Source organism: Amblyomma americanum, chromosome 7, assembly GCF_052857255.1.
Source record: "Amblyomma americanum isolate KBUSLIRL-KWMA chromosome 7, ASM5285725v1, whole genome shotgun sequence".
NCBI lineage: Eukaryota > Metazoa > Arthropoda > Arachnida > Ixodida > Ixodidae > Amblyomma > Amblyomma americanum.
In genome coordinates this window covers 5,769,159-5,796,371 of record NC_135503.1, presented here as the reverse complement: position 1 = coordinate 5,796,371, position 27,213 = coordinate 5,769,159, and the positions used below count along the sequence as shown (strand labels likewise).

The following is a 27,213-nucleotide window of genomic DNA, read 5'->3' as shown; positions in this document are numbered from 1 at the left end:
AGAGGTCAAGAATCACAGAAAGATGACAAAAGAATACACATAGTAAAACCTCGTCGATATGTTCCCATTTCATATGCTCAAAATTACGGGCACTAAGAATGCCCCGTAGAGTAGTTACGCTATTTTTTTTCTCCCGTTTAATATGTTCCTAGATAACACAATTTTCCGGCTGCTGCATTTAAATTTCTACAAATTTTAGTCATATAAGAAGTTCAATGACCAACAGCAGATATGCAAACATGCGAGTGGGCTAAACCTGGGGGCATGCACTGTGAAGACAGCGGCAGTCAACTGCTGTGGAGGCTTCTCTGCAATGTCTAAATGTAAAGGGTTGAAGCAATAAAGCAATAAAAAAACCTGCACTAATATATGAATGGGATATTATGCACTTAAGACAGTGCAAATGAGGACAAAATTCTTTGACCACTAGAAAAGGTACTGTTCAGGCACTTTGCCAAGGAATGCTCACTGACATTTTTATGAAGTGCAATTGTCAATAAATGTCTTTGTACTGCGTTCAAGTGCCAGTGGGGGTGGCTACATGCATGGGGGAATATGTGAGTGTGTTCTTTTTATTTTTTTTCTTGCTGGTCCAGATATAACAATAATAAATTATAACGTTTGGATTTTCTGGTTTTCTCAATATCGTTATAAGAGGATTGCACTATACTGCAATATGTCATTCTACCCACCCTAATCATAGCACTGTTTTCTATTTGGCACTTAGTAGGCCTTCAATACATCCAAGGCTAAAAACCCACTTATCTCTCTCTCTCTCTCTCTCTCTTATATTTTTAATTTACAGGCAGGTCATCACTTTGATACCACCACTTGGAAACATGCTTTTAGTTCAACTTTTTTTGCTATGAAAATACACCAATTCCAATCTTTGCCTCAAATTTCAATTAAGTTCTCCCAAAACTCACAACCCAAAACACATAAAACACATAAAAGCATGTTGACCCGCACATAGATACAAGGTGATTTGCAAAACATTCATCATGCAACTGCAGTATTGGAAGCTGCTTACACTGATCATGAGGGCTTCTGAGGCAGGGCATGATTCTAGGACAAGACTGATGGCCCTCAGCTGCAGGCACTGGTCTTCAGTCTGGGAGTCAAGGGAATCTGTCTGGATGCCGGCGAGCTCAGAGAGCATCTTCCAGTCATACTCAGCATGGAAGTCTTGGGAGAACCGTCGATACAAGTCCAGCACATCAAGGATGCTTGCACAGTAGGCACCATACTCAGACAGTGCTGTGAAAAAAAAACCAAACCCTTTGCATTTTCCTCCACTGCTCTGCTTTCATTTTCTAGCCTATGTAGACTCTGTTGTTAAAGACAAAAAAGAAAGCATAACACAGAGAGAGAGAGAGAGCTAAGTAATAAGGCAAGTTCAAACGAATACGCCCATTTTTTCTCAATGCTTCATTCTTAAAAATGCAGAGATCTAGCTTTCCTGTGTAAATTACTTTCAAACAAAAGTACGGTCATTTTCAAAAATACATGGCCCATGGCTCCGGCAGCAGGAGTTGCTGTGAGGCTGCACCGCGGCGCTGCTATCATATGTCAGGTGTGTGCTGCGAGGGTGCGTCAAGTGACGACAAACTACAGCCTCGCACTTGCGTGGGCACACAAAGTGCTTGATAAATTTCATCTGTTTTGCCACTGACGCTCACTGCAAAGGACGGCGCCTGAATGTTCGCGTGTCAGTACGCATGCCGTAGAGGGCACGCGGCGCGTGTGCATCGAAGTGCACAAAAAATGTGCCAGGGAAGTGCAAATGTCACTCTGTCGAGCTCTCTAGTCATGCTATAGCACGAAGCCTAGGGCCATGTTGAGTCAGGCCACCAATCTGTGCAGTGGTGCAGACCTGTTTTTCTTCTATGAGGGCCGCTTTGTATTTCTGGTTAAGGAAAAAGCACAGTTTATATTTTTTATGCCGACTCTCTAACAAGCGCCCGCTATGCACTACTATGCTTATTTTTGAACGTACAATTTATGAAACATGAAAACCACGAAAGCAGCTAAATAACATTTTTATAACAAAAAGCAAATGGGCAGTGTTTTATGATGAATTAACTGAACTTAATGGGCATCGTGTGTGGCCTCCTTCATCGTGTTGGATCGTACGAACAACAATTCGCTGGGTTCAGACAATATTTAGTGGCATTCGGCAGCCACATAACAATGCATAGCAAACACGAAAGTTCGGCATGCTGTTTCTTATATGGACGAAGCGCTGCATGAGCGCCGTTCATCGTCCTTCAATTCCATCTCCATTGGAGAAATGCAGTTAGCTAATGAGTTGTAAAAATTTCATTGCAGCGGATTTCTTCCCACATAACAGCTTTGTTTTGTAAAAAAACTGTGTTCTTGTAATATTAGTAGCTTAATAACATTGAATATGGTATATAGTGGTTTAGCATCAGCTGGCTGTAAGGGATCGTTCTGAGGCAGTTTTCATGCTACTGGAATTGTCATGTAACATCAAGAAATCATGTTACTTATTAGCTGACAGACACTTTAGTTATGTTTCTAGATGGACCCGAGGGCTTATAATACAATAAGGGTGCCGTGCAGAAACAAAAGAAAAGACAGCTGTCCTAGTGAGCGCGACAGCGATTCATTATAAAATTCTGGTGTTTATGTTCCCTGAATTATAAATTCAAATATGCGCACAGTGGTGTATAGCGGGCAAAACCGATGAATGTAACAGATGAAATTTATCAAGCGCTTTACGTGCCCGCGCAAGAGTGAGAGAGTGGTTTTTCATTTGGCACACCTTCACAGCATGCATACAATGAAAATACCAGCGCCATGTGCGACCCTGCAGCTGCTCGTGCCGCTGGAGCAGTGGGCTGTAAGTTTTTGAAAATGACTGCACTTTAGGAGCCAGTGTGCCAATCGAAAGTGAATTTCTTGCATAAAAACAGAATTATTGCATTATAAAGCTAATTGTACTTTTAACATTCCTTTACACATAAAAAATATCAGACAAGGCGCTTTCACTGCCAAAACAATCCCTTACTAAAGGTCATGTCTCAGCATAGGAATGCAAATGTAAGTAAAATCTGAACAAGTATTTCACAACACTTGGTCCTGCTGCTTCTCATAGCTTCAGTGATATTTTAGGAACTGATAATTCTTGCATTTGTGCATGAAATATACAATCACTGGTGCTCCTCAGAAGCACTAAACTAGGAGCAGTGTTATGCACACTGCTGTATTTGTCTCATTGTTAACAGCCTTCTGTATGTCCTTATCAAAATAGTTGACTCTATAACCTCAGACACATAAGACACTGCAAGCATGCAGCAAACACTCATCTTGCAAAATATTAAGCAAACATCAAAGCCTCACAACGGCCTTCAGCCAGATTTGCCTCTTCCGACGTGGCTGCTAGCACGATGTTGCGGTACTCATTGACGAGGCTTGCTGTTGTAGGAACATTCTGGGAAAAAAAAGAAGGCCCAAAATGCAGATTTAAATGTGGCAACATGGCATCCCTGTGTACTTCATCAGGTTTTTAGAAGCAGACAAGCGTATGTTGCACAGATATAGCTTAACACAGCAGACGCTATAATTAAAAATTTAACAGCCTCTAGCATCAAAAGCAAACAGCCAGGCTTTAGAGAGATATTTGGTGCCAATAGTTATTCCATTCATTTCATTCAAGCACAGCATCTAGGCATATATGCACTAATTTACAATTCAAATTTGCTCTCTTTCTCTAATTGGCTTAAACACAAATGGCTGCTTAAAGCAGCAGTTAGTGTACAGTTGCTGACCGATTTTTCGAAGTCGGCAGGACCCGGTAAATGGTCAGAATAATCTAAGTCCGAAAGATCCGTGAATTTAAAAAAAAATTTTCTGTGAAAAATTTAAAAATCGCTTTAAAAGTTGTGAACTTCCCTGCCCCCCATGTTCTGCTTGCAACCGATAATATTAGACTGTCTCTGGACCAGTCATGCTTTCGTCATGTCAGCACCGCCTTGTGTCACTATACCAGACAGTGCGACACAGCCGCAGGCCATGCCGCGAGCAAATGCATGCGCTATGCGAAGCAAGAAGTCAATTTCCGTTCACGAAGACCGAGAGAGGTAACTCACAGGATGATGCAAGCAGAAGCAACCATTTCACAATGCACGCCCCCCCCCCCCCCCCCCCCCCCCCCCCCCCCCCCCCCCCCATTTACAATCTGCCCGCACCGCGGGTGGCATCGCCCAAGCCACAGCGGACACTGCAGCTATCCATTTCAATGTCATCACGCTCTCTTTGGAGGCAATCTCGATAGCAATGCCATTATCTCAGCATGCCATTATCTCAAGTGGAAACCATGAAGTACAAATAACCAAGCCTTACAAAGCCAGTCCATCTGACTGACTCACTTTCAATTCAATATGGCACCTTTCACGGCGGCGGAGAACCGCTTAGTTATGGCAGCGATGCCGGCTTGCGTCTATATTAGGCAGCAAAAACGAAATTTCGATTGAAAAGCAATCCCCACAGCATTGCTGGTGTTTATTTTAGTCCAAAAAATCTAACTTTTGTACTCCACAGTCCGAAATACCTGTCGCGAAAATGTTCCTATGAGGCGAGTGATGGTTCAGCGCAGTCCGAAACATCGCGCATCCGAATTATTGGCGTCCAAAAAATCAATCGGCAACAGTATGAGTAAAAACCAAGAAAGCCTTTCCCTCTTATTGCTCTTAATAATGACCTAGAGAAACTAGTCCCATATTATAGAGACAAGACTAAGACATAAGCCCCTGCTCCCCACAAATGGCTCCACGCTGCAATGAGTAAACAAACTGAGGCATCCAAAGGGGTCCCATTGCAAAGCAAGCAATGTGACTGGCACTGAAATAGAAGAGCCGCTGCCCTTGTACTCACCCTCCACACATCCTGACACAGTAGACGGGGTAGCTTCGCCTTCACTCTTGCATTCACAGAAGACCTGGCGCTCTTAACGTGAGCCAGAGCAGCTTGGACTTTCCGCAACGAGGCAGCCACAAAACGCATGTGCGCCAGTTGCAGCTGCATTTCCTTCTCCTCTTTCTAACGACACAAGAGTGGTACACAGTGGTCAATCAACGAAGGCGTAGTAGGAAAGTGCAAATTTTAAAGTAATTTTTGATTTGAAGCCGCCACGACCTTGATTCAACTAACCCTTGGTGTTCATCATGGCTAATGACCACAAATCACTCTAAGACAAAGCTCGTTTCCTTTACACAAAATTCTTGCCGCATCCCAACCACATACACTCTTAATGCTGTAACAGTTGAGACAGCTTCCACTTACAAGTATTTCGGAGTTTACCTTCAGTCTGACTTCACCTGGAACTATCATATTAGCTTGATTCTAACAGCTGCTAACCACTCTCAGCCTTCTAAAACGTAACCTTCGAAATGTTCCTGTGCAGTTGTGAAAACTTGATTATGCTACTTTAATTGAACCTAAAATCAAGCCTATATCATAGAAGATAACATCGAATCCCTGCAAAACCGCGCTGTTCATTTTTTTTTTTTTTTCAGATTTCGATTTCAATTTTTTTAGATTACTCACGTTTCACTAGCATCACAGTATTAAAAGCACAAGCTGGAACTGAGAACTTTTGCCATTGTCGGAAACTTGCTCGTTTAACAATTTTTCACAAACTTTATCATCATCCATTGCTTCATGATGATTTCTTCACTCACCCTCAGCAGTTTCCCTTTGCTGTGAGCATATTTCAAGATTAAATGCATCACACAATGCACTTCAGCTTTTGCAAAATCTTTCATACCCAAAACCATCATTGACTGGAGCCAGCTGACTTCTACAATCGCAACTGAAATGAATGTGATGTTTTTTCATGAACTTTTAAAGAATTAAAGCGATGTGTAGTTGTTATTCTAGTTCTGTTCTGCACAACGTCAATACAGCAAAACCTCCTTATAACAAACACGGATATTACGAATTATTGGCTATATCAAACTGTTCCCAACTATTTTTAACAAATATGTGCATTTCTTACTTTATACCGAATGCAGTTTGCCATAAAACGGATATATCGAATTGCCAGGCGCCAGTGTGCCCGCTTGGAAAGCAGGTGGCAGGCTTTGCCTCACTACACATGTAACTGGTGGTGGTGCTGCAAGGGTTTGCACCATTTTTCACGCTTTGTCTCATATAAGCCAACAGCACCACAGAAGACATAGCGTCCAGAACTGCTGGTAGCCAGGCAGTTGGCACCTGTTTGCGCCTCTCGCACCTGTTGACAGTGCCCCGGAACCAGCGATACGGTTGCTGTAGCTTTCTAGCAGCCATGCGTTGCTGACGCTGACCGTCACACAGCGGAGGTGGTGAACACGGCGAGAGCTTTCGTCCTGGAGTTCGATTTTTTTTTGCAACACTTCCATAATGCGAGGAAGACACCCTAGCTGGCGGTTGACCTGCCACCACCGCGTGTCGCAGTGCTGCGTGGGGAAGCCAACCGAACTGGCAGTTGCTGCTCGGTTTTTACTGCCTCTGCAATCGCCACAAGCGGCTTCAAAATGGTGCAAAAACTACGGGAACATCTCTCCCAGTTGCCGTTCTTTAGTTCAGTAAATTTCGCTTCTCCAGCATCAGTTTTTAACGAAAATTTATATTATAAATTTCAGCTATATCGAACTATTTTACGATCTTTAACCAGGTCGCTATAACGAGGGTTCACTGTATGTTTGATTTATTTTTTTCACATTGTTTATTGTTTCTTTTTTATTACGTTTATTTTGCGCATCATTCCATGACATTTTGATACTTGTAGGCAATTCATTTATTGCACTATTTCTAGTTTTGTTTATTGTACAGTTTGTCATGTTAGATTTCCCTGTTGTGTTTCTATGTTTGCCTCTTTGCCACCCCTTTGTGTAACCCATGTAGTCAGGGCCTTTAGATGTTTCTCGAAATAAAATAAATAAATGAATAAATTACCTGGATGCTCTCAGCTTCTCCCACACCTCTCAAGAGATTCAGCAGAGAAAAATATGCAATCAGCCTGCAGACTCTTTCAGGCACATTTTCGGCCAGGGCCCATACCGTAGAATCCAAGTTCTGGACCTCGACAACCTGCGTGTGAAATAAAGATTTGTAACATGTTAACCTTTGGAAGACATGTGTCAGTCTTCCAAACAAAGTATGTGCTAGCAGTGATTCATAACAAAAACAGTAAAAATACATTTTCATCATGCCTGAAATAGCGGCACTCTCTGCTGACATGAGAGCATGTCTCCCACCACAGTAACAAAAGAGCTGCAACAGAGCCACGAAGGGAAGAATATTTGCCCTCATATCGAAAGATCGTGCAGCTGCTGTAGTTATTCTGGAATTTTCTTTTTTTTATATAGAAACATAAATCAAGCGGTTCAGCCAGCTTGATATCCAAAATTACGTTACCACTCTCTATGCCACAAGCCTACCAGGGCAGTACTGAAAAAATGCAGCCCTGGAATGCATGGGACGTTAGTACAGTGCTTTGCGTCCATTTGTGATGGAACCTGCTGTAACTGCATCACTGTAAAGGGGCATTTGATCAGAAGTGTTCATTTACTTTTTCCCGATTATAAACACACGTGTATGCCCACATTTGTACAACTATATGTGCAAGGAGCGCCAGCCACCTGGCATTTAACACGCTAACCCATTGACCGGGATCGAGCGGGAACGTGTAGCAGAGTTTCAGGTTGACCATCCTCGGGGCTTCAATCGGGACCAGACTTGACCTGGATCAAAAATGCCTGTGCGAAAGCAGTGTCAAAAAGCCACAAACAAAAAATACTTGATGCTGCCATCGCAGTTTGCTTGTGAAAACTGCATGAAGGTGACACCTGCATCTCGCTTTTGGCGCTTTCTACCTTACAAAGGTTCATTTTCAGTGAAGGTAGCTTCTTTGTTATCAGAATGCAGTATGACTGCCCCAGGTACTCACAAATTAATTTCAAGTTTTGCTTTAAAACTCGCTCTAGTTCCATTCATTTCTCTCCTTATTTCTGGTACCCCTGAGTTCTTGATGCAAAACAATGAAGTAACAAACAAGCCCTACAAATTATGTCCCATCTGGTACCCCTGAGTTCTTGATGCAAAACAATGAAGTAACAAACAAGCCCTACAAATTATGTCCCACCTGGGTATATAAACTGATGAGCTTCTGGGCAGTTGTAGCCGTGGCATACATCAGAATAGGTTGCCAGCCATGCAGGTAGTGGCCAATCTGATCGGGGGCAGCCTTTAGCACCTCCACCACAAAGGAGAGGCAGCGGTCATACTCGTACGGATGCTCCATGGTCAGCAGGGTGGAGGTGACCACAAAGTTCATGTTCCTTCAACGAAAAAGAACATCAGAACCCCATGAACTGAGCAGGGCTGCATGGCATCGTAAAGGACAATTAAAGGGCGATGCGGAACTTGCGATTGCAAAAAAATCACAAAAAAGTCGTTTTGTTCAGAAAGTTTTTCGTACTCAACACACTTCGAACTGCCTTTGCAAAATATCCATGCTCAAAACAATCCAAAAGTACAAAAAAAAATATCTTGAGACTCGTGCAGCTTAAAAACTAAGTGTGAGCTTCGAACTGACGTTCCACTTCACACGATCGCAATTCTGAAACAGCTCCACAGCTGCCATCATTTTGCCATTGTTTAAAAGCTTGCTTCGCACCTTTTCGTTTGATACGCTCCAAGATGGCATCAGAGCAGTGCACCCACAACTCGATAAGTGCACACAGAGTTCAAGTCTCCTTATCTCCATTCATGAATTTACAAATACAGTCCCTGCCTTACGGGCTTTTTCTCTTGTTTGCCTTGGACAATTCAAACAAGCTTGATATCATTTCATTCAGGAGGAGTAGAGCTGTTCGGTGATGCTGTTTTTGCTGGATTTTACATTATAAATTAATTTATTCAATTGCTTTTCTAAATTAGCAGCCAAACCATTTTGCATGTTCTATTCATATATTTTTTTTTACCGATGTTTTTTCATTGATGCAAGTGTCAAAACAGCACTGTCGCACAAAGTGCATCTTGGGTGATGCAGCTCTGCAAATATTTCTAATAATTTATTAACATCTTTTGGCTAATGGCCTGTAACCAAGAGCCCAATCAAAACTGCAAAAACTCCTTGTAACTCATGTTCTTGTTGAAAAATTGAAAATCTAATTGCATAATTGCACTCTACATAAAAAGACACATGTATGTGGTAACTCTGACAAAGATTGTGGCAGAAATTAACAAAAAATATATTTTTAAGACCCACATCCTTCTTTAAGTTTATAGAAAAAAAAAACAGGAAACTGAACACTTCAAGTGATGACAATTACAAGCTCAGGGGGCTGGGCTGTAATAATGAGAATTAAAGGGCAATAGCAGAAGAAAAAAGAAACTCTGACCACATAGGAAAAAAAATGCTGACACACCAACAACAAAAACAAGTTCATGAGTGCACATCACCTACTGCAGTCTTTGGACATTAGCCGTTACTAATAAACAAGTCTAACATAGACAAATTAGTGCAGTTACTGGCAGAAAGCTAAAAATGGTTGTTGTATTCTAAGACATTTTGGTCTGGAGAGGTCACAACTATAAAAGTCACTGTTTGGGCAATGCAAACCTGAGGTAACTAACTTTAAAGCAAAAAGTATGAGGTCATCAAGGACTGAAGCCTCAGACTTCACCACCATGCTTTGAATGGCTTAATGGCCTTTTAGGCAACTGAAGTAGCATCCTACAGTGCTCTCAACAGAGGATAAGGTAGTGACTTAAAAGCATTTACAGCGACAAGCACAGTATGGTGCCAAGACACTAAGGACATGGCACATAAGGAAAACTTTGCACAATGTGCAATCTCAAACAGGAAAAAAGAATGCTTGGAACAAAATGCGAGTCTTTCGACTGCCATGAGCACACTACACAGTCTACTCACTTTCGTATGCCCCCTAGCAGTCCCTCAGAACTACTAGATTAGAAGACCATTTCCCTAGCTTTGCTAATAATCCACCATTTTGTGGCTTTGTCACAAATGTTATGATGATATCTCTGCAGAAACAGCAAATTATTTCATCAAGCTAAAATGAACATCAATATAAGCTCACATGGCACAATGCCCTGTTTCCCCTTTTTACTAAACCAACTAGAAAAATTAAAAACGGGACCAGAATTTTTGCTGCTGACACTACACATTGTTAGCGCATGATGCAGGCAACATTACTTCTATTATTATTTTTTTTAAGCACAAGGCTACCCTGCACACAAGCAAGGATTCATCCACAGCAATCACAGCTGGTTCAAGAAGAAAGCCAATTCTCAGCAAAGAACAAGGGGAGCAATGGAGGTGCATGTTCTTGTACTCACTGCCTCGACTGTCCCAGTCTGGGGTCTCGGAACAGTATGCCATGTTTGTACGAACAGCACACTGAAATCAGAAACTTGTAGGCAGTGCTCTGCACCAATTCCATATCTTCTTTCGATGCTTCCTGGATATAAGAAGAATCCAACGCACTGCCAATCTTTTTCACACAACACGAAGGACTTGAAAAGGTGGCAAGAGCACATTATGCTACAAAAATGTCTCTGTATTACTTACACTCAGAAAAGAGCCCAAAAATATGAGGAACAGCATGCAGAGGTTACACAAACATAAAAAACAAAAAAAACCTTTCTGATTTAACAGACAAGGGAAGGGGTAGTAGGGCTCTTATGAAATACAAGATGGAAGCCAACAGTCTCTGAAACCAAGAAGCATAAGGGATGTTTTCTTTTTTTCCTTTAATTTGTGGTGTTCATCAATGGGAGATTAACTGGGTGATTATTTTAAAGATAACTGATTAGAAAGTAGAAGAAACAACCCCATGCTACTGGTGGAATCTGAACCCATGACCACCAAATTTCATGTCTGGTGCTCTACCAACTGAGCTGGGCTGTCTAATCTCCTGCTTTCAGGCATATTTATGTGTAGAGTAACAAATGTGTAACATATGTGTAGCATATGTGTAGTGTAACAGCTTCCATCCTCACCATTTGATCACGTTCCAAGTGGCACTCGCAGTAATACAGGACGTACTACTTCCACCGCTATGGACGAGGGTGGCGCTGGTGAACACTCTCAAGGTTAGGTTACACTGCAAATAAATACCCCCGGAAGATTGGACAGCTATTGCCGCAGCTCAGTTGGTAGAGCACAGGACATGAAATTCAGAATTCGTGGGTTCGGATCCCACCAGCAGCATGTGATTGTTTTTTTCTTCTGCTTTCTAGCCAATTATGTTTAAAATAATTACCCTATTAATCTCCCACTGATGAACACCATAAATTAAAGGGAAAAAAAAAACATCCCCTATGCTCCTTGGTTTTGGAGGCCATTGGCTTCCATCTTGCTCATTTAAATTATTTTTGAGAATAATGGCATTGCTGGCAGCCTGGCGCAGCTGATTTCTACACAGTATGTACAGCCCTCCAAATTTTTAATAATATCCGGGGAGCGTCGACCGACTGCCACTGCGGTGCCGGATGGCAAAGGCGAGAGAAAGCGGATGATGATGAGGGCTGGAGCATGCACACAAATCCTGCTGCAGCAGGGATGAGCGTCTGGTAGGCCGTTCGTCTTAGTGCATACCAACCCCTCCGCAGCGCATTTCCAAGTAGCATGTTTGAGTGTTCTTGCTCTGTTTCCAACACGCGTTTCTGGCACTGGCTGCCAGCATATATACCATGTTCAGAGCATGGAGCTCAACCTCAGCTGTGTTTGCGCCCACTGTCCCGAGAACGTTTGTCTCTATGTTTTTAAAGCGCCAGCATCGAAGGTGTTCCAGAATTCGTTTTAAAGCATAAGCAGCTTATGAGACATAATAAGCCACCAGTGACGCAACACAGAGCTCCCCACAACCACAGGGAGCTCTATGGCCTAACCACCCCATGTGCGCAACTCCTGCCTCGCTCCTGCTGACAACTTCATTGCCAACAGGTAGGACACTTGGTCGTAGGACGCTGCCAAAGGCTTCAAAATGCCACTCAGACACTCTGCGTACTTTTCTATATGGGTTATAGGTAGTTACAAGGAAAGGTGTGGAAGCAGTCTTACTGTGGGTGAACACCGGGATTGCATACCCTAAATGAAGGAATCACAAAATGGCCGAAAGAGAAGAGTTTTAGCACTTACGCGTGCTCTTGCTGGGTTTTGCGAGCTATGCAGCATAGCGCGAGCAAAGCAAATTGCAAATTTTTTCATTTGTAAGCATTTACGTCCCATCCCAAAGCGGCACATGGGCTACGATGCATACTGCACTGGAGGGCTACAGATTAATTTGGACCACCTTGGGTTCTTGGCATGAAATGACACTGCACGGGACACAGACGCATTTTTTTTTTGCTATTCATCGCAATCTCACGCTTGTTTCAAGGCAGGTGGGCCACCTGCATTTTTTGCTCACAATGCCAACGCCGGATTTTTTGCAGAAGGGTGGCTATAACGCTATCCCGTTAAAATGGCCCATTAAAAAAGGCATATTGCAGTTTAGCTGCAATATGTCTTTCTTGCGCTGTCCACAGTGCAGCTGTTAACTACAAGCAGGTGCATCACGAGCCTTTCTATCTGCTGCAAGCAATGCACATGCAGCACTGATATCTCGCTATTTCTGCGCTACGCTAACGCAGGTTGCAACGCCGTGTCAGGTAAAAATTCAGCACCCAAATTTTAAGCCGGCAGTCAAAGAGTGGGTTTAGACCAATGGAGTCTAAACCCTCCATTGGTTTTGAGAAAAGAAAAGGCACATAACTGCCTAAATTTGTAGCTGGACACCAATGCCACCTCAAAATGCAGCTGAAGTGTCCACTGAGCCAGTGAGCAAGTAATGCACTTTTCCAGGAGCCTCCGCGGTGCCTCAGTGGTTGTGGTGCTCGGCTGCTGACCCGAAAGATGCGGGTTCGATTCCGGCCGCAGCAGTCGCATTTTGATGGAGGCAGAATGCTAGAGGTTAGTGTACAGTGCGATGTCAATGCACAATCAAGAACACCAGGTGATCGAAAATATCCGCAGCCCTCCACTATGACGTCTCTCATAACCTGAGTCGCTTTGGGACGTTAAAACCCATAAAACCAGAACCAAAACTTTAACAAAAATTTGCTCAAAACCAATAGAGGGTTTAGATTGTGAATAAGACACCACTGGAAACTAAACTATTTGGGGCCGTGGAGTCCATGAAGTGTGCCGTGAACGCGATCGAACCAAAGACCGTAAGTGGAAGAAGGCGAAATATGCACATGAGCGCATAGACGCTAAAACGAGCCTGTGAGACGCACAACCAGGCAGTTGCCTGTGAAACATTAAAATGGGCCTGCCACTCTAGACCTCTCAACCGCTAATGCCAATCAGCTTTCGCTGATTAACGCACTAGGCAGGTAACCTTAAATGAAATAATTTTTTTTTCACTTCGCGTAAAGAACGCGCACCTGATATTCAGGATCAGCATTCATTATCATCATCATCAACCTGAATGCACCTACTGCGGGACAAAGGCCTCTCTCATATCTCTCCAATTAACCCTGTCCTGCTCCAGCTGCAGCCACCCTATCCCCGCAAACTTCTTAAACTCATCCACCCACCTAACTTTCTGCTGCGCCCTGCTAAGCTTCCTGCTAGCCTGTTAGCTTTATTTTGCCGCAATTGATTGTAAAACATTTTATTCGCCGGGAAGAGCTTGGCAAGAAGTCGCGTTAAGCAATTGGCTGGAGCCGTTGACTACCACAAAATCATCAGATCGCACTTTCACACAGCAAACACCTCTTGAAGCAAATGATGCCAATTATTTGGTACTGGCGACATGAATGCGAATGAATTGGGGATGCACGCACCTTTGTCGGCTGCATGCTTTTGTTGACAATGGTCGGACGCATGGGCAGGACACAGTGTAGAAGCGTGTGCCCGTATGCTATCTTCGTTCTTGCCCCTTATATTTTGAACTTTTTCAAAGTGTTTTAATTTTATTTGTTTTCAGATCTTTCACAGCAGTTACTTATTTCCTTTAGTTTTCTTTCTTTTTGCGCTATAGAACAGGCACGAGATTAACACTACCATCTCTATTCCGTCCTTCCATTCAGTTCCTTCCTCCTGGCATGATCATTAGCATGAACTAAGTCCCACTGCAATAATAACTGGTTCTACCAGCTTCGATCCTTTATATTATTTCTGAACTTTCTCATCAGAAGCATACGATGGCCGGCACATAGCTGTTTGATAGAAACTTGCTGGCATGATATGAAATTTCAACTTTCGCAAAAAAAATCTATCATAACTGTTTTTCCCTTCGTATTAAATAAACCCTTCCCCCAAACTGATCTCAACTATTAAGGAGAAAAAAGTGGGTTCATTACACGAGAAAACATAATAGTTTTTCTTCCCTCAGCTAAGCCGCACGGATGCCACGTGAGTGTCGTTGCATGGGATCACTGTAGTAATGTCAGTAGAAGTGACAGCCTCTACTGGTTAAACAACTGCACGTGCGGCACTCACCACCACAGCTTCGGGGTCCTCCTTTTCTGACTCCCGTTGTGCCTTGTACTTGTTCCATCGGCCAGACAACATCCATGGCTTCGGCCCTTCCCAGCTCAACAGCTGAGTGACATACTTTAGAGTCTTGTCGTTCAGCATCTTCAGCTTGATGGTCTTTGTGAAGGACATGTTCTCTACGACCTCAATCCAGAAGAAACAAACAAAAGGCACTGTGAGCAGGAGTCTCAAAGAATCACGGGAAAACTCACGGAGTTTCAAGAAATGAAAAAAATAGAAACAACCCTAGAGTCAAATGTGCAATGATGCGGAGGTAACCTGGCCCTAAGGAGGTCCTTTAAAAATGATTACTGGCAGTTCACACAAGGCTTTGGTACAAGAATATAAAATATTGAAAGCTATGCTTTCTGGCACAACGCTGCAGTGCCACAGTCGTTTCAAACAGCACTTGAAAAACCATTCGCATTCTGCAAGCATATGATACCCAGAAAATAAATCAGCTTTCATGCATTTGCTTAACTTCCACCATGGGGCACATGTCGCTTTCAAGCATGTGCGCCTGCACGTGGTTTTGAGCACATGCAGGCGAGCTGTGCGAGCTGGTACTTCATCCCATTGCTCAACAGCAAATCGCAGCATGGGAAATATTCATTCCATGTCACCGGGATAAAGTAACACTACCTTACTCACCTTTGTCTGAAATGTTGACAAAAAACTGCATATGAATGATGCACGGTCATACAGGAGGCCAGGAAAAATATTGTTTATGAGTCCTGGAAATGAAAGATTACAAAAAAAAAGTTCAGAACGCAATGTAATGGGAGAATACTCTACCTTGCAAATCCATAGCTTGCAAATCCATCAACTTCAAGGTGCTAGGACTGTGGGCTATGTATGGCAACAAACACAGCAACAAGACTGCGTGACACATCAGCAACCATGTACTTTGCATGTCGTAATTTGTTGATTGCGAAGTACATTCTTCTGGCGTTGGTCCCATCAGACATTCATAAATGACTGCCACTGTCACGTCATTTACTGAATGCTTACAGTTCTGATGCGACGAAGATCTTGATGCAAGCACTAAAAATCTGCAGTGAGATCTAGCTTCTTAACCTCTCCCATAACTTTTTTTTTGTACTTAGTAGGGATGTACGAATACTGGAATTTTCAAAAACAAATTGAATACGAATTTGAAGAAAAAATGCCTTTGAATATTGAACTGAATATCTGTTCGGTATGAAAAAAACTTCAGAAAAAGATAAGCTGGCAAACGTTGTCCTCACTATTTTACCTAGTGCCCGGTCTCTACAACCAAAATAAACAAACCTACACTGCCTCAGCACCATACAAAAGCAAAAAATTTGACGTGCATAGATATGTATACTGTTTGATAAAACATCATAACAGTATGCAGCCTGTACAGTGGTCATAACACATGACAATGACACATGACTGACATCTAAAAATAACGTAGTAAAACCTCATTTATTCGGACTTCAGGGTACCAAATAAAGCACCCCAATTATTCAAAGGTCGATTTATTTATTGTCCACTCCTGTACAAATCCCAAAAAGGAACTGAGAGTATTCCGAAATAAATAAATAAATAAATTCGAAAATGCAGTGAAGCCTTGTGAAAAGGCTTCATCGTACAAACAGCGAAAAGCCCGTGACGAGTGCACAGTTCCGGCGCGCTGGAAGAACTACGTGAACGCAAGCAAGAGGAACGCACATTGGTGTCAGAATTGCAAGTCTGCTTTGAAAACAACAAATAAATGACCAGCAATGTGTTAGTCAGTGTCTGAAAGCAGTGCACAGATGGATTCGGGCAGCTGGCAAATGCATGGCGGATAGGTACGGCCAGAGGCTAAGCTCAGAAACCAAAACTGTGTGCTGGCTGTTTCTTGGCTAGAGACAGAACCTTCCAATCGTCACCATGCCTGCCATTATGCACGGACAACACTGCACCGTGTAATAGGTAGGATTTTTACTCAATCGCTTGTCCTGCTAGTGACACCTTGACAAGGTCGGGAACCTTATACGAAATTCAACAAGATGGCTTTAACGCACATCATATCTGGCCAAAATGAGATGGCAGAGCTCAAGCTAGAAGAGTTGTGAAGATGACAGGACGAGTGTGATTGGTGCGGGCATTAAGTATGTGCACACTATGGAGGGATAAAACTAAAATCCCTGTACTTTCTCATTGTGATCGTCAGTAACAGCACCATGACGAAGAGAAGGGTGGCTGTTGCCTCCCATAAAATTTGCAAGGCCACAGCAAAACTGCTGAACGCTTCCATCAGACAATGAAGAGAAAGACATTTCCTAACAATGCAGCCCATAAAGGCTTCTTCGCTGCTATATGAGTGAGTGAAGCTCTTGCTGTTCCATTTTGTTCATTTTACTTGTTTTATTGTTATTATTATTAGTAGTTTTTATTGATAATAAAATAAGGATGGAAGGAAAATATATTGCTAGCCTCAGCATCTATCATCGAAGCTGAAGCATCTGAGCTGCAGCTAGCGGAAAGATAAGGATAGCGCCAGGACAGCAAGGGGGAAAGAAAGAGGGGCGTGATAGAAAGGAAGGACATGAGTAGGGTGGCACTAATACTTTTTTCCTTATGTGCACAGCAGTGCCTCAGAGGCATCATGCCTGTCCAGAATTTAAGGTGGGGTGAGACTTTGTTTTGAAAAAAAAAAATTATTTTTAGATTTGGTGACCATCTGATAGAGCATTTCTTTAGTTTTCAGAAAATATATCTCACTTGGGTATTCATGACTTAAAAAATGTCGTTTTCATCCTTTCTCGCTTTCATTTTTAGAGGAAACATCAGGGTTTTCTGAAGCTTTATCTTCATTTTTCTCAAAACAGCATTATGAAGCTTTATGTACCTTTTCCTCAGGAACTATCAGGCATAAGGAAACCAAATTTTCCACAAATGTCAATCAATGCCTTTTACGTTACTGGAACTAGAATCTATAGCCTAAGTCAGTTTCTATATTTATGAATACACAACTCATCGGTAGTAATTTTAGAGCACAGAGAAAGAAAAAAAGACTGTGAAGAAGATGATGACCCAGACAAAGCAGATGACTCGTGAAAACGAAGCCTTCAAAGTTCAGGTTACACCACGTATATAAGCATCCACATATTTATTTGGACAGCGAATACAGAATACCAGCTTACTCACCTTTGGCTTGAAGGACCTGGCGTACTACAGAGTTGCTTCCAATGACAAGGATTGACATCAACAAAAAAACAGCGCATGTTCTGACATCCTCAGGATCCTACAGTGAGAATTACAGAGAAGGACAGGCAGATGGAAAAAAAAACTAATTACAAAAAATGTACACTTCTGGTAGCAATGGCTGTTCAATACAAAATAGTGAAACTATTTTCACAAGCAATGCTGTATAGAAAAAGTAATCAGTATTGCCCAGCAAACACCTAAAACTAAAGGTAAGTCAGCCACTGCATACAATTACATTAGGCTACTCTTAACATACAACTACTGATCTACCTACACCTGTGACTATATCAAAGTAAACTAAATGAGTGCATTAACACATTCATAACCTTACTTGCAGCTTACCAAGCAGTCTGCTGCCTAGTTAGCTGTATTTTCAAAAAGCAGTAATTTCTCTGCTATAACCAGCCAGTAATCAGCAAATGCTGAACCAGCAGCTAATCACGAAATGACAACAGTCAAACAGTGTTAGTCTCTGCCCTCACACCTGTGCACACAAGCTCAATTACAGCTTGGCCCAATGCCTTACGGCATTACTCTGGTGAAACATGATGTCTATTTTATAGCGCAGATGGAAAGGAGCTTTTGCATACAAAATCCAGCAAATGCAGCATCACACTAACACTAGGGCATCAAATTGCAGCTTTAAGAACACTTTCAGTTGCTGCAAAAACAAAAGTCATTCTATCAGAAACAGGAAGAGTAAAACCAGATTACATAACACTACAACATTCCCAGTGGGCAGAACAATGCTGCCATCACCCTGCAAGGTTAAAGTCCCTGATACACTAATGCAACAACAACAAATGCAAGAACCTTTCTTCCATGCTGAGCATGAAATGCCCAGCAATAATGAGAAAGTACTGCTAAAGTACAACTGTGGATTGTACTATGCCTTTACTGTGTATTGTAAATGTATTGTGAACTGGAACTATATATTGAATGATTTATATTCCCTTCCAAAAATATTGTACTTGTTCTCACAGTCACTGTCTCCCAGCTACACTTTCTTTCTCTTGCAATCCAAACCATTATCCTTAACAACTATTGGTTATCTTGCCTTCGCATTACATGCCCTGTCCAAGCCCATTTCTTCTTGATTTCAGCTAAGATGTCATTAACTCGCATTTCTTCCTTGATCCACTATGCTCTCTTCCTGTCTCCTAACGTTACACCACCTATCATTTTCCTTTCCATAGTTCGCAACGTTGTCAATTTAAGTTCAACCCTTTTCATTAGCCTCCAAGTTTTGTGCCCCATAGGTGAGCACCGGTAAAATAAAGCTTTTATATGCTTTCCTTTCGAGGGATGCTGGTAAAGTACTATTCATGATATGAGAGTACCTGCCTAGCGCTTTGGGTATGCCATATATAAGCCGACATCACAATTCCATGAGTTTCTTGATTCTGCTGTTTCCTGTTGTGTCTTTCACACTGTACAGTACAACCTCATATTATATATTTTTTAGTGGGACGATCCCAGAGGCAGTGCAATACTGGGCCAACCCGTGGCGGAGGTGAAGCAAGCTTCAAGCGCACCGCCGCATTTCAAAAATAAGTTTATTACCTTGGGTCCAAATAGGACATGTATCAGATATTGAGCTGATAAGAACAGATACTACACTGCATCCCCAAATGTGGGGTAGTTAAGGCATGCAATTTTTGGTAGTGGGGGGAGAGGCGTTTGTGCCCTCCCCCCTGGGGGAAAAAAAATTCATAGATACGTTTTTAAAAAATTTGGAAGAAAACGTATTACCTGGAAAAACATATCATACAAACCGCCCAATTTTGAAAAATGTAACTGCTGAATGACGTACGAAAACAATTATTGATAATTCATTATTGATTAGCATTTCTTGTCACAACGACTGAATAGCTCCCTTTCTAGTGCTCACTGAATTCAGTCTGCATTGGAGTTGTCTTAAGCACCGAAGAAACTTCACAACACGTCTGGCCTGTCAACGGCAATGGAAAAAAAAAAAACGAAATCTTTTCTTAGCCAATTTCGGATGCTTTGTCCCCTAGCACTTGCTGGGAAGTTGCCGCATTCTTGTTTTTCACGTTGCAATCTCAAGACCCAGCCTGCCTGTTTTTAAGCGCATTGCTGTAGCTCTCAGATGCTTCGGCCCCTTGTCCTTAAGCATCACAAAGAAGCCGCTGCAGTTCTCCTTTTCAGGTCGCGTCCCCGCACTAACATCCCACTTGTATGTTGGTGCACCATTCTCCCCCCCCTTCTAGTGCTTCGCCCATTTGCACCTAAGCACCACGGAGAAGCCACCACAGAGAGTGACTGCTGCTGCATTTTAGCTCTTCATGTCTCGTGAACCCATGATTGGTCGGGCGGCTTGTTCACTTCAAGATGCTTGCTTGGTTGCTAAACGCATTAAAGAACCAGAACTTGTTGAAATTTTAAACACTGAAGCTGTAAAATCATGTTATCCAGGAACACATTAACCGTGAGAAAAATAGCGCAACTTTATGGGACACTTTTTGCGGCGACGATTTTGAACGGCAATTTTGAATGACATGAAGTTCGTGCAAACGCTAGATGAGGGACAGAAGAAAGAAGACTCGTAGAAGACGTTCACCAGTGCTATGTGGCTTCTTTCTTCTATCCCTCGTCTAGTATTCGCGTTAACTTCTTCACAAAGTGCAACACCGGCAAGCCCAACAGCATGCTCTCTTGAATGTATGAACCAGGAAATCGTATCGAGGTCTCTCTCTACTGTTTTTCTTTATGCAACCTCACTAAGTTGCTGTGTGAAGGGTTGTCTGTATTGCCCCTTTCATTCCAACTATGATAATACCATAGTTGGCAGTGTAGGTATAATGTAAACAAATAAAAAACACTTAGTTTACTAGATCGGAGGTCCAAACACAGAAGTTCATTATATCAGAGGTGGCACACTTAGGTTCGTTATATCCGAGGTGACATACTTAGGTTCAGTATTTCCAAGGTTAACGCATGAAAGGCCATTATATCTCAGGTGGCACACTAAGGTTTGTTATATCTGAAGTAATATATACTAATAAAGGCCGTTATACCTGCGGTGGAAAACTAACGTTTGTTATATCCGAAGTAGTATATGCTAAGTTTGTATAGGTAGTATACTGAGTTCGTTCGCAGCCCAGTGGCACTGACCCCTCTAATGCTATCACATAATTAAATAACAGAGATGCCCTTGCACACCTTGCGGTTGCGTGTGTTGAACCAAGTCGTGAAGTCAACTGTTTCAAAGTTGACCACGCTGGTGACGTAGCGTGCTCCCTCGGGCCCCAAGGTCACAATGGAGGTGAGGAGGCGCAAGGCAGCCCTGGCCATGCCGTACTTGGCCGTGCGGCACAGGGCCATGTGCAGCAGGCGGCTGTACTTCTGCAACATCTGCTGCACTGACACCAGTGCCGTGTTGACGTACTGCTTGAAGTCCTCGGGCAGTCTGCAGAGGAGGCGCTCTAGGGCCTGGTAGATCAGCTTGTGCTGTTGCAAAAAAAATGGGGTGCAGAAGGAATAAATGCAACAGGAAAGGAGCTACAGGGCTGCACTAGTTAACCTTCTGATGGCTGCTGTTGCGTATGAACAATGGCCATCATGTGTTTGAAATTTCCAGCTCTACTGAAAGTAGGTGCTTATGGGGATGTGGCCCATTTCTTACGAAGAGCTGATTACGGTATCTCGATTGGTGCTTCGCTCAGTTTTACTGACATGACTCACGTAATGTAAACGCTCTTCCCTTTGTTTACTAAGTGTACACAGAGGTGTTCAGTTGCGTATTTTTGTTTCGTCATAGCCAAGCGCGCTGTCTCCTCTTCTGGCAACGACAGTGACGGTCTTCTGCAGGAGTACTTTCCAAGTATAAAAGTCTGAATCAGAGAACGATAGCTCGTCTTTGGAAGAACCACACACAACCAGTTCTGGCTTCTAAACCAACACACTTGCAACATCACAGGAGTGGGCGTGACGCAACAATGCTCAATGGGACGTTCATCCTCATTTTTTTTTTCATTTTTCATACTAAATTAACATTTTTTTTTCATTCTGAGGCATGAATAAATAAACTGACCACAACAGGCATGTTTTCCCGAGAAAAAATTAGAAAACATTAAATATGTTCTGGTAGACTGAAAATTTATATATCCAAATATCAAAGAGAACATGGTCAGCCTCCCTGAGGCCCTGAATTTCAGGGAGAGTAAAAGCAAAATTAACATGTCAGCAGTAGAGACGAGTGAGCGAAAACTAGAGCACTGGTGGCATAATAACGGAATGAAAAACTTGCGCAAACCGTCACAGAGATCAAATAATATAGCTTAGAACAAAAATATACCTTAGAATGGGAAAGAACCAGAATAGAATTAAAACGAAAAAAAAGTGTGAAATAAATAAAACAGCCATAGCCACTTAAATAAACAGCAATTTACTAGGCAAAGTGACGTTTGCCACCACCTCTATTCAAAGGAGATGCTAATAAGATCTATATATATCTAAGGTAGATTCAAGGACAAGACAACAACCATGCCTTTGCACAAATGAGTGAGCAGTGAGAAAGTTCTGTTATGCATGCCTTGATTCACGGGAACTTTGCAGGTCGCAGAAATCACCACTAACCGGAGTATCAAAACCCCAGTTTGGGCCAGTTGATTCGCACTTGAAACTTGAGGAACCAGCGTAAAAAAAATGTGGACAAAGGAACACTGATGACAGAACAGTGCTCTTCAGTGTTCCCTTGGTCATGTCTTTTTGCGTTGGTCTTTTATGCTCCCGGAGTATATCTCACACTAATGAATATAGTAAGGTTGGCAGACACAGTAAGCCAACTTACCACCACAGAGCCTGTCTTGACGCCATCAAGGAGTGAGGTGATACATTGATAGCTGCCATCAGTTCTGTCAAGGTACTGCTTGACAACATCCACCGTACTTTCTCCACTTGCAAATGAGTCCGCCGCATTGACAAACTTGATCAACTCTGGAAGTGAGACAAGAAAGAAGGCACATGAGCGATGAGGCCCAGATCAGAAATTTTACAATTTGCATGAAAGTGCTGCAAGCAGTTAATCACCACAGCAATAAGTCATTATACAAATTTCATCTGAACCACCCCAAGGCAAAAATACCCATCCTTATGAAACTCGCATCGTCTCCTCCCCCAAAAGATGTGCCTAGATTCACTTCTCTTGCACTTGAACTCATGTGAGCCATCACACGGTTTGCTGTCCAGCTCGGAAACGCAACCACTGTTTTGATGAACCTGCCTGCTGAGTGTCCACATGCATTTCACAGCAAGGCATAGTTGACGTGACCTTGCCCTTCCCCTCATAAAGACAAAAGCTGGCTGTTAGTAATGCCCAGAAACCAACCTACCAAAGCCTGCAGTTCCTAAACAAAGGTACTTACATAAGCTTGGCATCAACAAAAAAAAAGCATATCTGCTAAGGTTTTATTTAAAAATAAAATCCGAGTATTCACTGTCAACTGGAGAACAGTTGCATGCTGTTATGTTCCCGACTTCATTCAGCTTTTCGTAGCATATTAATTATGTTTCATTCCTGTTACGTTTACATTTTCTTTTTGCCCCGAGCTTCAAGACACAGGAAAAGGAGACTGGTGCAAATTCAGGCATTTCAATGCCTCTTTTTTGTCAGTCCCACAGAACCTGTTAAGGGTGACGCAGGGTTTGGAGCAGAACTTTTTTATTTTTTGGCGTAGAGCAATGAAATTAGGTGGCGGACCACAGTGGTGGCCTAGTGGTCTGAGCATCTGCTTCACATGCGGGAGGTGCGGGGTTCGATCCTCAGTGCCGCCGGGTACCCGCCGGTGATATAACGTGGTACAATAAGCTTTCCCCTGGGCTGGTGCTCTATTTATTTAGGGCGAAATGCTTGGAAATGGGTCTTTGACCCCACTTTGAGTAGGCCACAGATGCCCTTGCACCAAAAAAAATCGATCATCATCATCATCAAATTTGATGGCTGTTTTGAGAACTGCACTAAATGATTAAATACAAAATATCACCGATATATATTCAGTATTTCTGACATTATAATTCTTAGTGCTTCATTGCTATACCGAACTTGCAGAAAGTCTGATGTGACAACAATATATGGCAGGAACCTCAGCCACTCATATGTTTTAGCCATAAGAATTATTCATGTAATGACATTCTCCAAATATTTTTATCAGCACCAAACATTACATCCATGCTCGCATAGTGCACTCATTATAGTCACGCCAAAGTAGTTGCAGAGCAAAAAAAAAAGTAATTCAGAACCGTAGGATCGTCACTGCATAAAGAATTTATCAAGGAACATAATGCAACAAATTGCATTAAAGTCCGTGAACCATTGTCGTGCTGCGCTTTCTGCAAGCAGGGAAGTCGGGCCAAAAACTTTGAGAAAACAAGCACTGAAGTTGCAGAAGCAGCCACTTTTGCTACCCACGGTCACAAAAACAATTTTCAAAGTCACTTTTGGGCGGCTTTTGGAGACAGTGCGTGGTTATCAACGGTGTCAGCTCGGAAAGTGTGGGTGTAACTTCAGGTGTTCCGCAGGGGTCGGTTTTGGGCCCTCTTCTATTTCTCATTTTTATAAATAACCTCACTAGTAACATTTCAAGTATAATCAGACTTTATGCTGATGACTGTTGTATCTACCGCAATATTTCTTCTGAAGCAGATGCAATTTCACTACAGCATGACCTCAACTCTGTATTCTCTTGGTGCAACAACTGGAATATGGCGCTAAACATCTCCAAATGTAATCTGGTCCGGTTTACAAAAAAGAAACAATTCCTCCAAACAGACTATTTCCTTGGTAGCACTGAATTATCCGCAGTTTCAACTTATAAGTACTTGGGAGTCTTTTTTTCTACTGACCTATCATGGAATACACACGTAAATTACATATCTGCTAAAGCCAGTCGCACATTAAACTTTCTCAGACGTAACTTTAAGGACGCTCCCCTTATGCTGAAGGAGACATTATACATGTCTACTGTACGTCCGATACTTGAGTATGCTTCCGCGGTTTGGGACCCGCATACAAAACTGAATATTGAGGAGCTGGAGCGCGTCCAGAAACGGGCTGCTAGGTTTGTGTCCGCCGATTACAATTTCCAAAAAAGTTCTTCTGGTTTGCGCGAGAAGTTGGGATGGCCATTACTTGAAAACAGGCGCAAATATTTGAGACTCTCTTTCTTTTATAATGTGCTTAATAATAAAACTGGAATTCCAAATGAGAAATACATTAGTGAACCCAGCTACATTTCCGCCCGCACTGACCACCCACTTCAGGTGCGCGAGTACAATTGCCGTATAAACGTATTCAAATATAGTTTTTTCCCACGAACAGTGCATGATTGGAACTGTCTCCCTTCGCGGGTCGCTACCGCTCCTCCTACATCGTTTCTGACCGATTTGCAAAGCCACCTGTCAATATAAGTGCAATAATTCTTGTCCGAGTGTATTATGTTTTAAGCAGTGCTGTATTTTAAAATGTATCTTTTTTTTGTGTGTGTGTATGTGTGTGTTTAGGGTATGTTTGCCTTTCTACAATGGTTTTTATTTTGTTTGTTTGTTTTTGCCTCCGTGTGCATGGGTTTATTGTATTTTCTGTGTAGACCGCATCATTTGCCTAATTTATTATGTACTAGATGTTTGTTCTTATTTATGATGTTTCCCCCCTACAATAATGCCCCAATGAGGGCGCTGTAGGTACTGTGTATAAACTGTGTATAAATATAAATATTTGTCGAGATGTGACTAAAGAGACCATATAGGTACAAATGTGATGGTTCCCAAAATTCGTTTTTTTCGATTTTTTTTTTACTTGAGCACCGCACCTCTGAACAAAATCTGAACAAAAGAAACGTATGAAGCACTTAGATCACGCTGGAATAACGGCGCGGATGGCCACGAAAGCTTCGTGCGTGACGATCGCTCTTTGGTTCTATGTCGAAAACACCGCTAGAGTTCAAATAAGTGTGGTATTTACTGGAAACATGCTTTCCACAGCAAGATAAAGCTCTTAAGTCAAGCTAGAATCGCCACACAAAAGGCAGCGAACAAGCTATTTTGACAGCTAACGTGACGGTGGTTTCAAACTGCGCGGGTTATCCTTCGCGCACTTCTGAAAACAAATACGGAGTCGAATACCAACTAGGGCTACATGCCACATTGCCAGAGGTTTTGCACTAGGTTAGACAACTTCGTTTACAGGAGATGAAATGGCGTTGAAGCAATTAAAACACACGACGTTCAGAGGACTGCTGGTCTCACTACCACGAGGTTCGTTTAATAAAAAAACTTCATTGAGACCCTTTCCAGTGGCTTGTAAATAATACAGTTTACCTTCCATCACGTCGCCGCCTTTGTCGAGCACAAGGAGGAATTTTTCTATGCAGAATACGTCTTCCGTGTCTAACTTGGTTTTTTTCTCCGGAAGCGTGTCGTCTGGCTCTTCCGAGTCAAGATTGTCCTTAGTTTCATCGTACTTCCTTTTTTTAGGCATTTTCACTTTCTGTGCAGTCATTTGTAGCACTTCAATTTGGAGAAAGCGTTGACAACGATAACAGATGGTTCGCCGACACGATTTAGCACTTGACGTTCCTACGAACACAGAAACCACGAGTTCATGCTTTGATCACTAGTGCGCTGCCATTTTGTTTTTGGCACGTGCCACCCTTGTTCGCAGAGCCCATCTTGTTTCCCGTCACGTTTAGGGCTTAGGATCATGCTTAGGATACGCGAATTTAACTGTAACAGAGAAGCACAAATCAAAAATTGTTTTTTTTCAATACTAGACTGTTAAAGCTGCATATAAATGCCATGAGCGCGTGGAAACTGTCTTTTTAGTGAATGACAGGATGCAGTTTTATGGCACCCTGAAATGATTTTGATATCTGTACAGGTGGTCTTTGTGACTATTCGATTCAATTGTAAATGTTCTTCATGGGCTCTATAATTTACAAAAAAAAATTGAAAAATTGCTGCTCGCAACCGACTAGGGCGACAACTCACCACGTGTTCTTGGCCGCCTCTAAAGGCCTAAAGTCCTATGTAATAGTTTATAATATAATACTTTATAGAGGCTTTACAGCTGCACCAACCTGCACCAACTATATGCCTGCCCCCATAGTACATTGTACTAGTAGCTTAGGTACAGGACTATAATGTTCTAGTGCACTGTACCCATGGAGTTCCTTGCGTGCTTACTCTAGCTTTATTCGAATCAGAGCTGGTTCAAGGCACCAGTCCTGAAAAAGTCGCTGGTGCCAGCGCAATGCAGGACCAGTTCTGTGGTGCCGGTGAATGGATGGATGGATGGATACGGCTGAACCTTTTAAAACGGGCGGTGGCTCAAGCCACCTAGCCATGGCCTATGAAATTTTACTGTCTAGATTTTAGCCACCTATCAGATAACCTTTACTTGATTACTTCTACCC

At 42.4% G+C, this 27,213-nt stretch overlaps 1 protein-coding gene and 1 non-coding gene across 2 annotated transcripts in view; both read right to left on the bottom strand.

Moving 5' to 3' along the window:
* LOC144098327 (nucleolar pre-ribosomal-associated protein 1) overlaps window positions 1-26,433 on the bottom strand; it is a 66,959-nt gene extending 40,526 nt beyond the window's left edge. Inside the window, exons 1-12 of the mRNA XM_077630885.1 lie at window positions 26,120-26,433; window positions 22,596-22,741; window positions 20,966-21,253; window positions 17,720-17,816; window positions 15,212-15,294; window positions 14,525-14,704; window positions 10,372-10,493; window positions 8,150-8,345; window positions 6,961-7,095; window positions 4,897-5,061; window positions 3,364-3,454; window positions 1,031-1,257 (exon numbers count right to left, since the gene is read on the bottom strand). Coding sequence (XP_077487011.1) covers window positions 1,031-1,257; window positions 3,364-3,454; window positions 4,897-5,061; window positions 6,961-7,095; window positions 8,150-8,345; window positions 10,372-10,493; window positions 14,525-14,704; window positions 15,212-15,294; window positions 17,720-17,816; window positions 20,966-21,253; window positions 22,596-22,741; window positions 26,120-26,300 — 1,911 coding nt within the window. The 5' untranslated portion in view covers window positions 26,301-26,433. The remainder of the gene's footprint in view (window positions 1-1,030; window positions 1,258-3,363; window positions 3,455-4,896; window positions 5,062-6,960; window positions 7,096-8,149; window positions 8,346-10,371; window positions 10,494-14,524; window positions 14,705-15,211; window positions 15,295-17,719; window positions 17,817-20,965; window positions 21,254-22,595; window positions 22,742-26,119) is intronic.
* On the bottom strand, window positions 19,239-19,425 carry LOC144099645 (U2 spliceosomal RNA). The gene has a single exon (XR_013307459.1). It is a non-coding gene; the product is annotated as a U2 spliceosomal RNA (small nuclear RNA).
* Window positions 26,434-27,213: the final 780 nt, after the last annotated feature.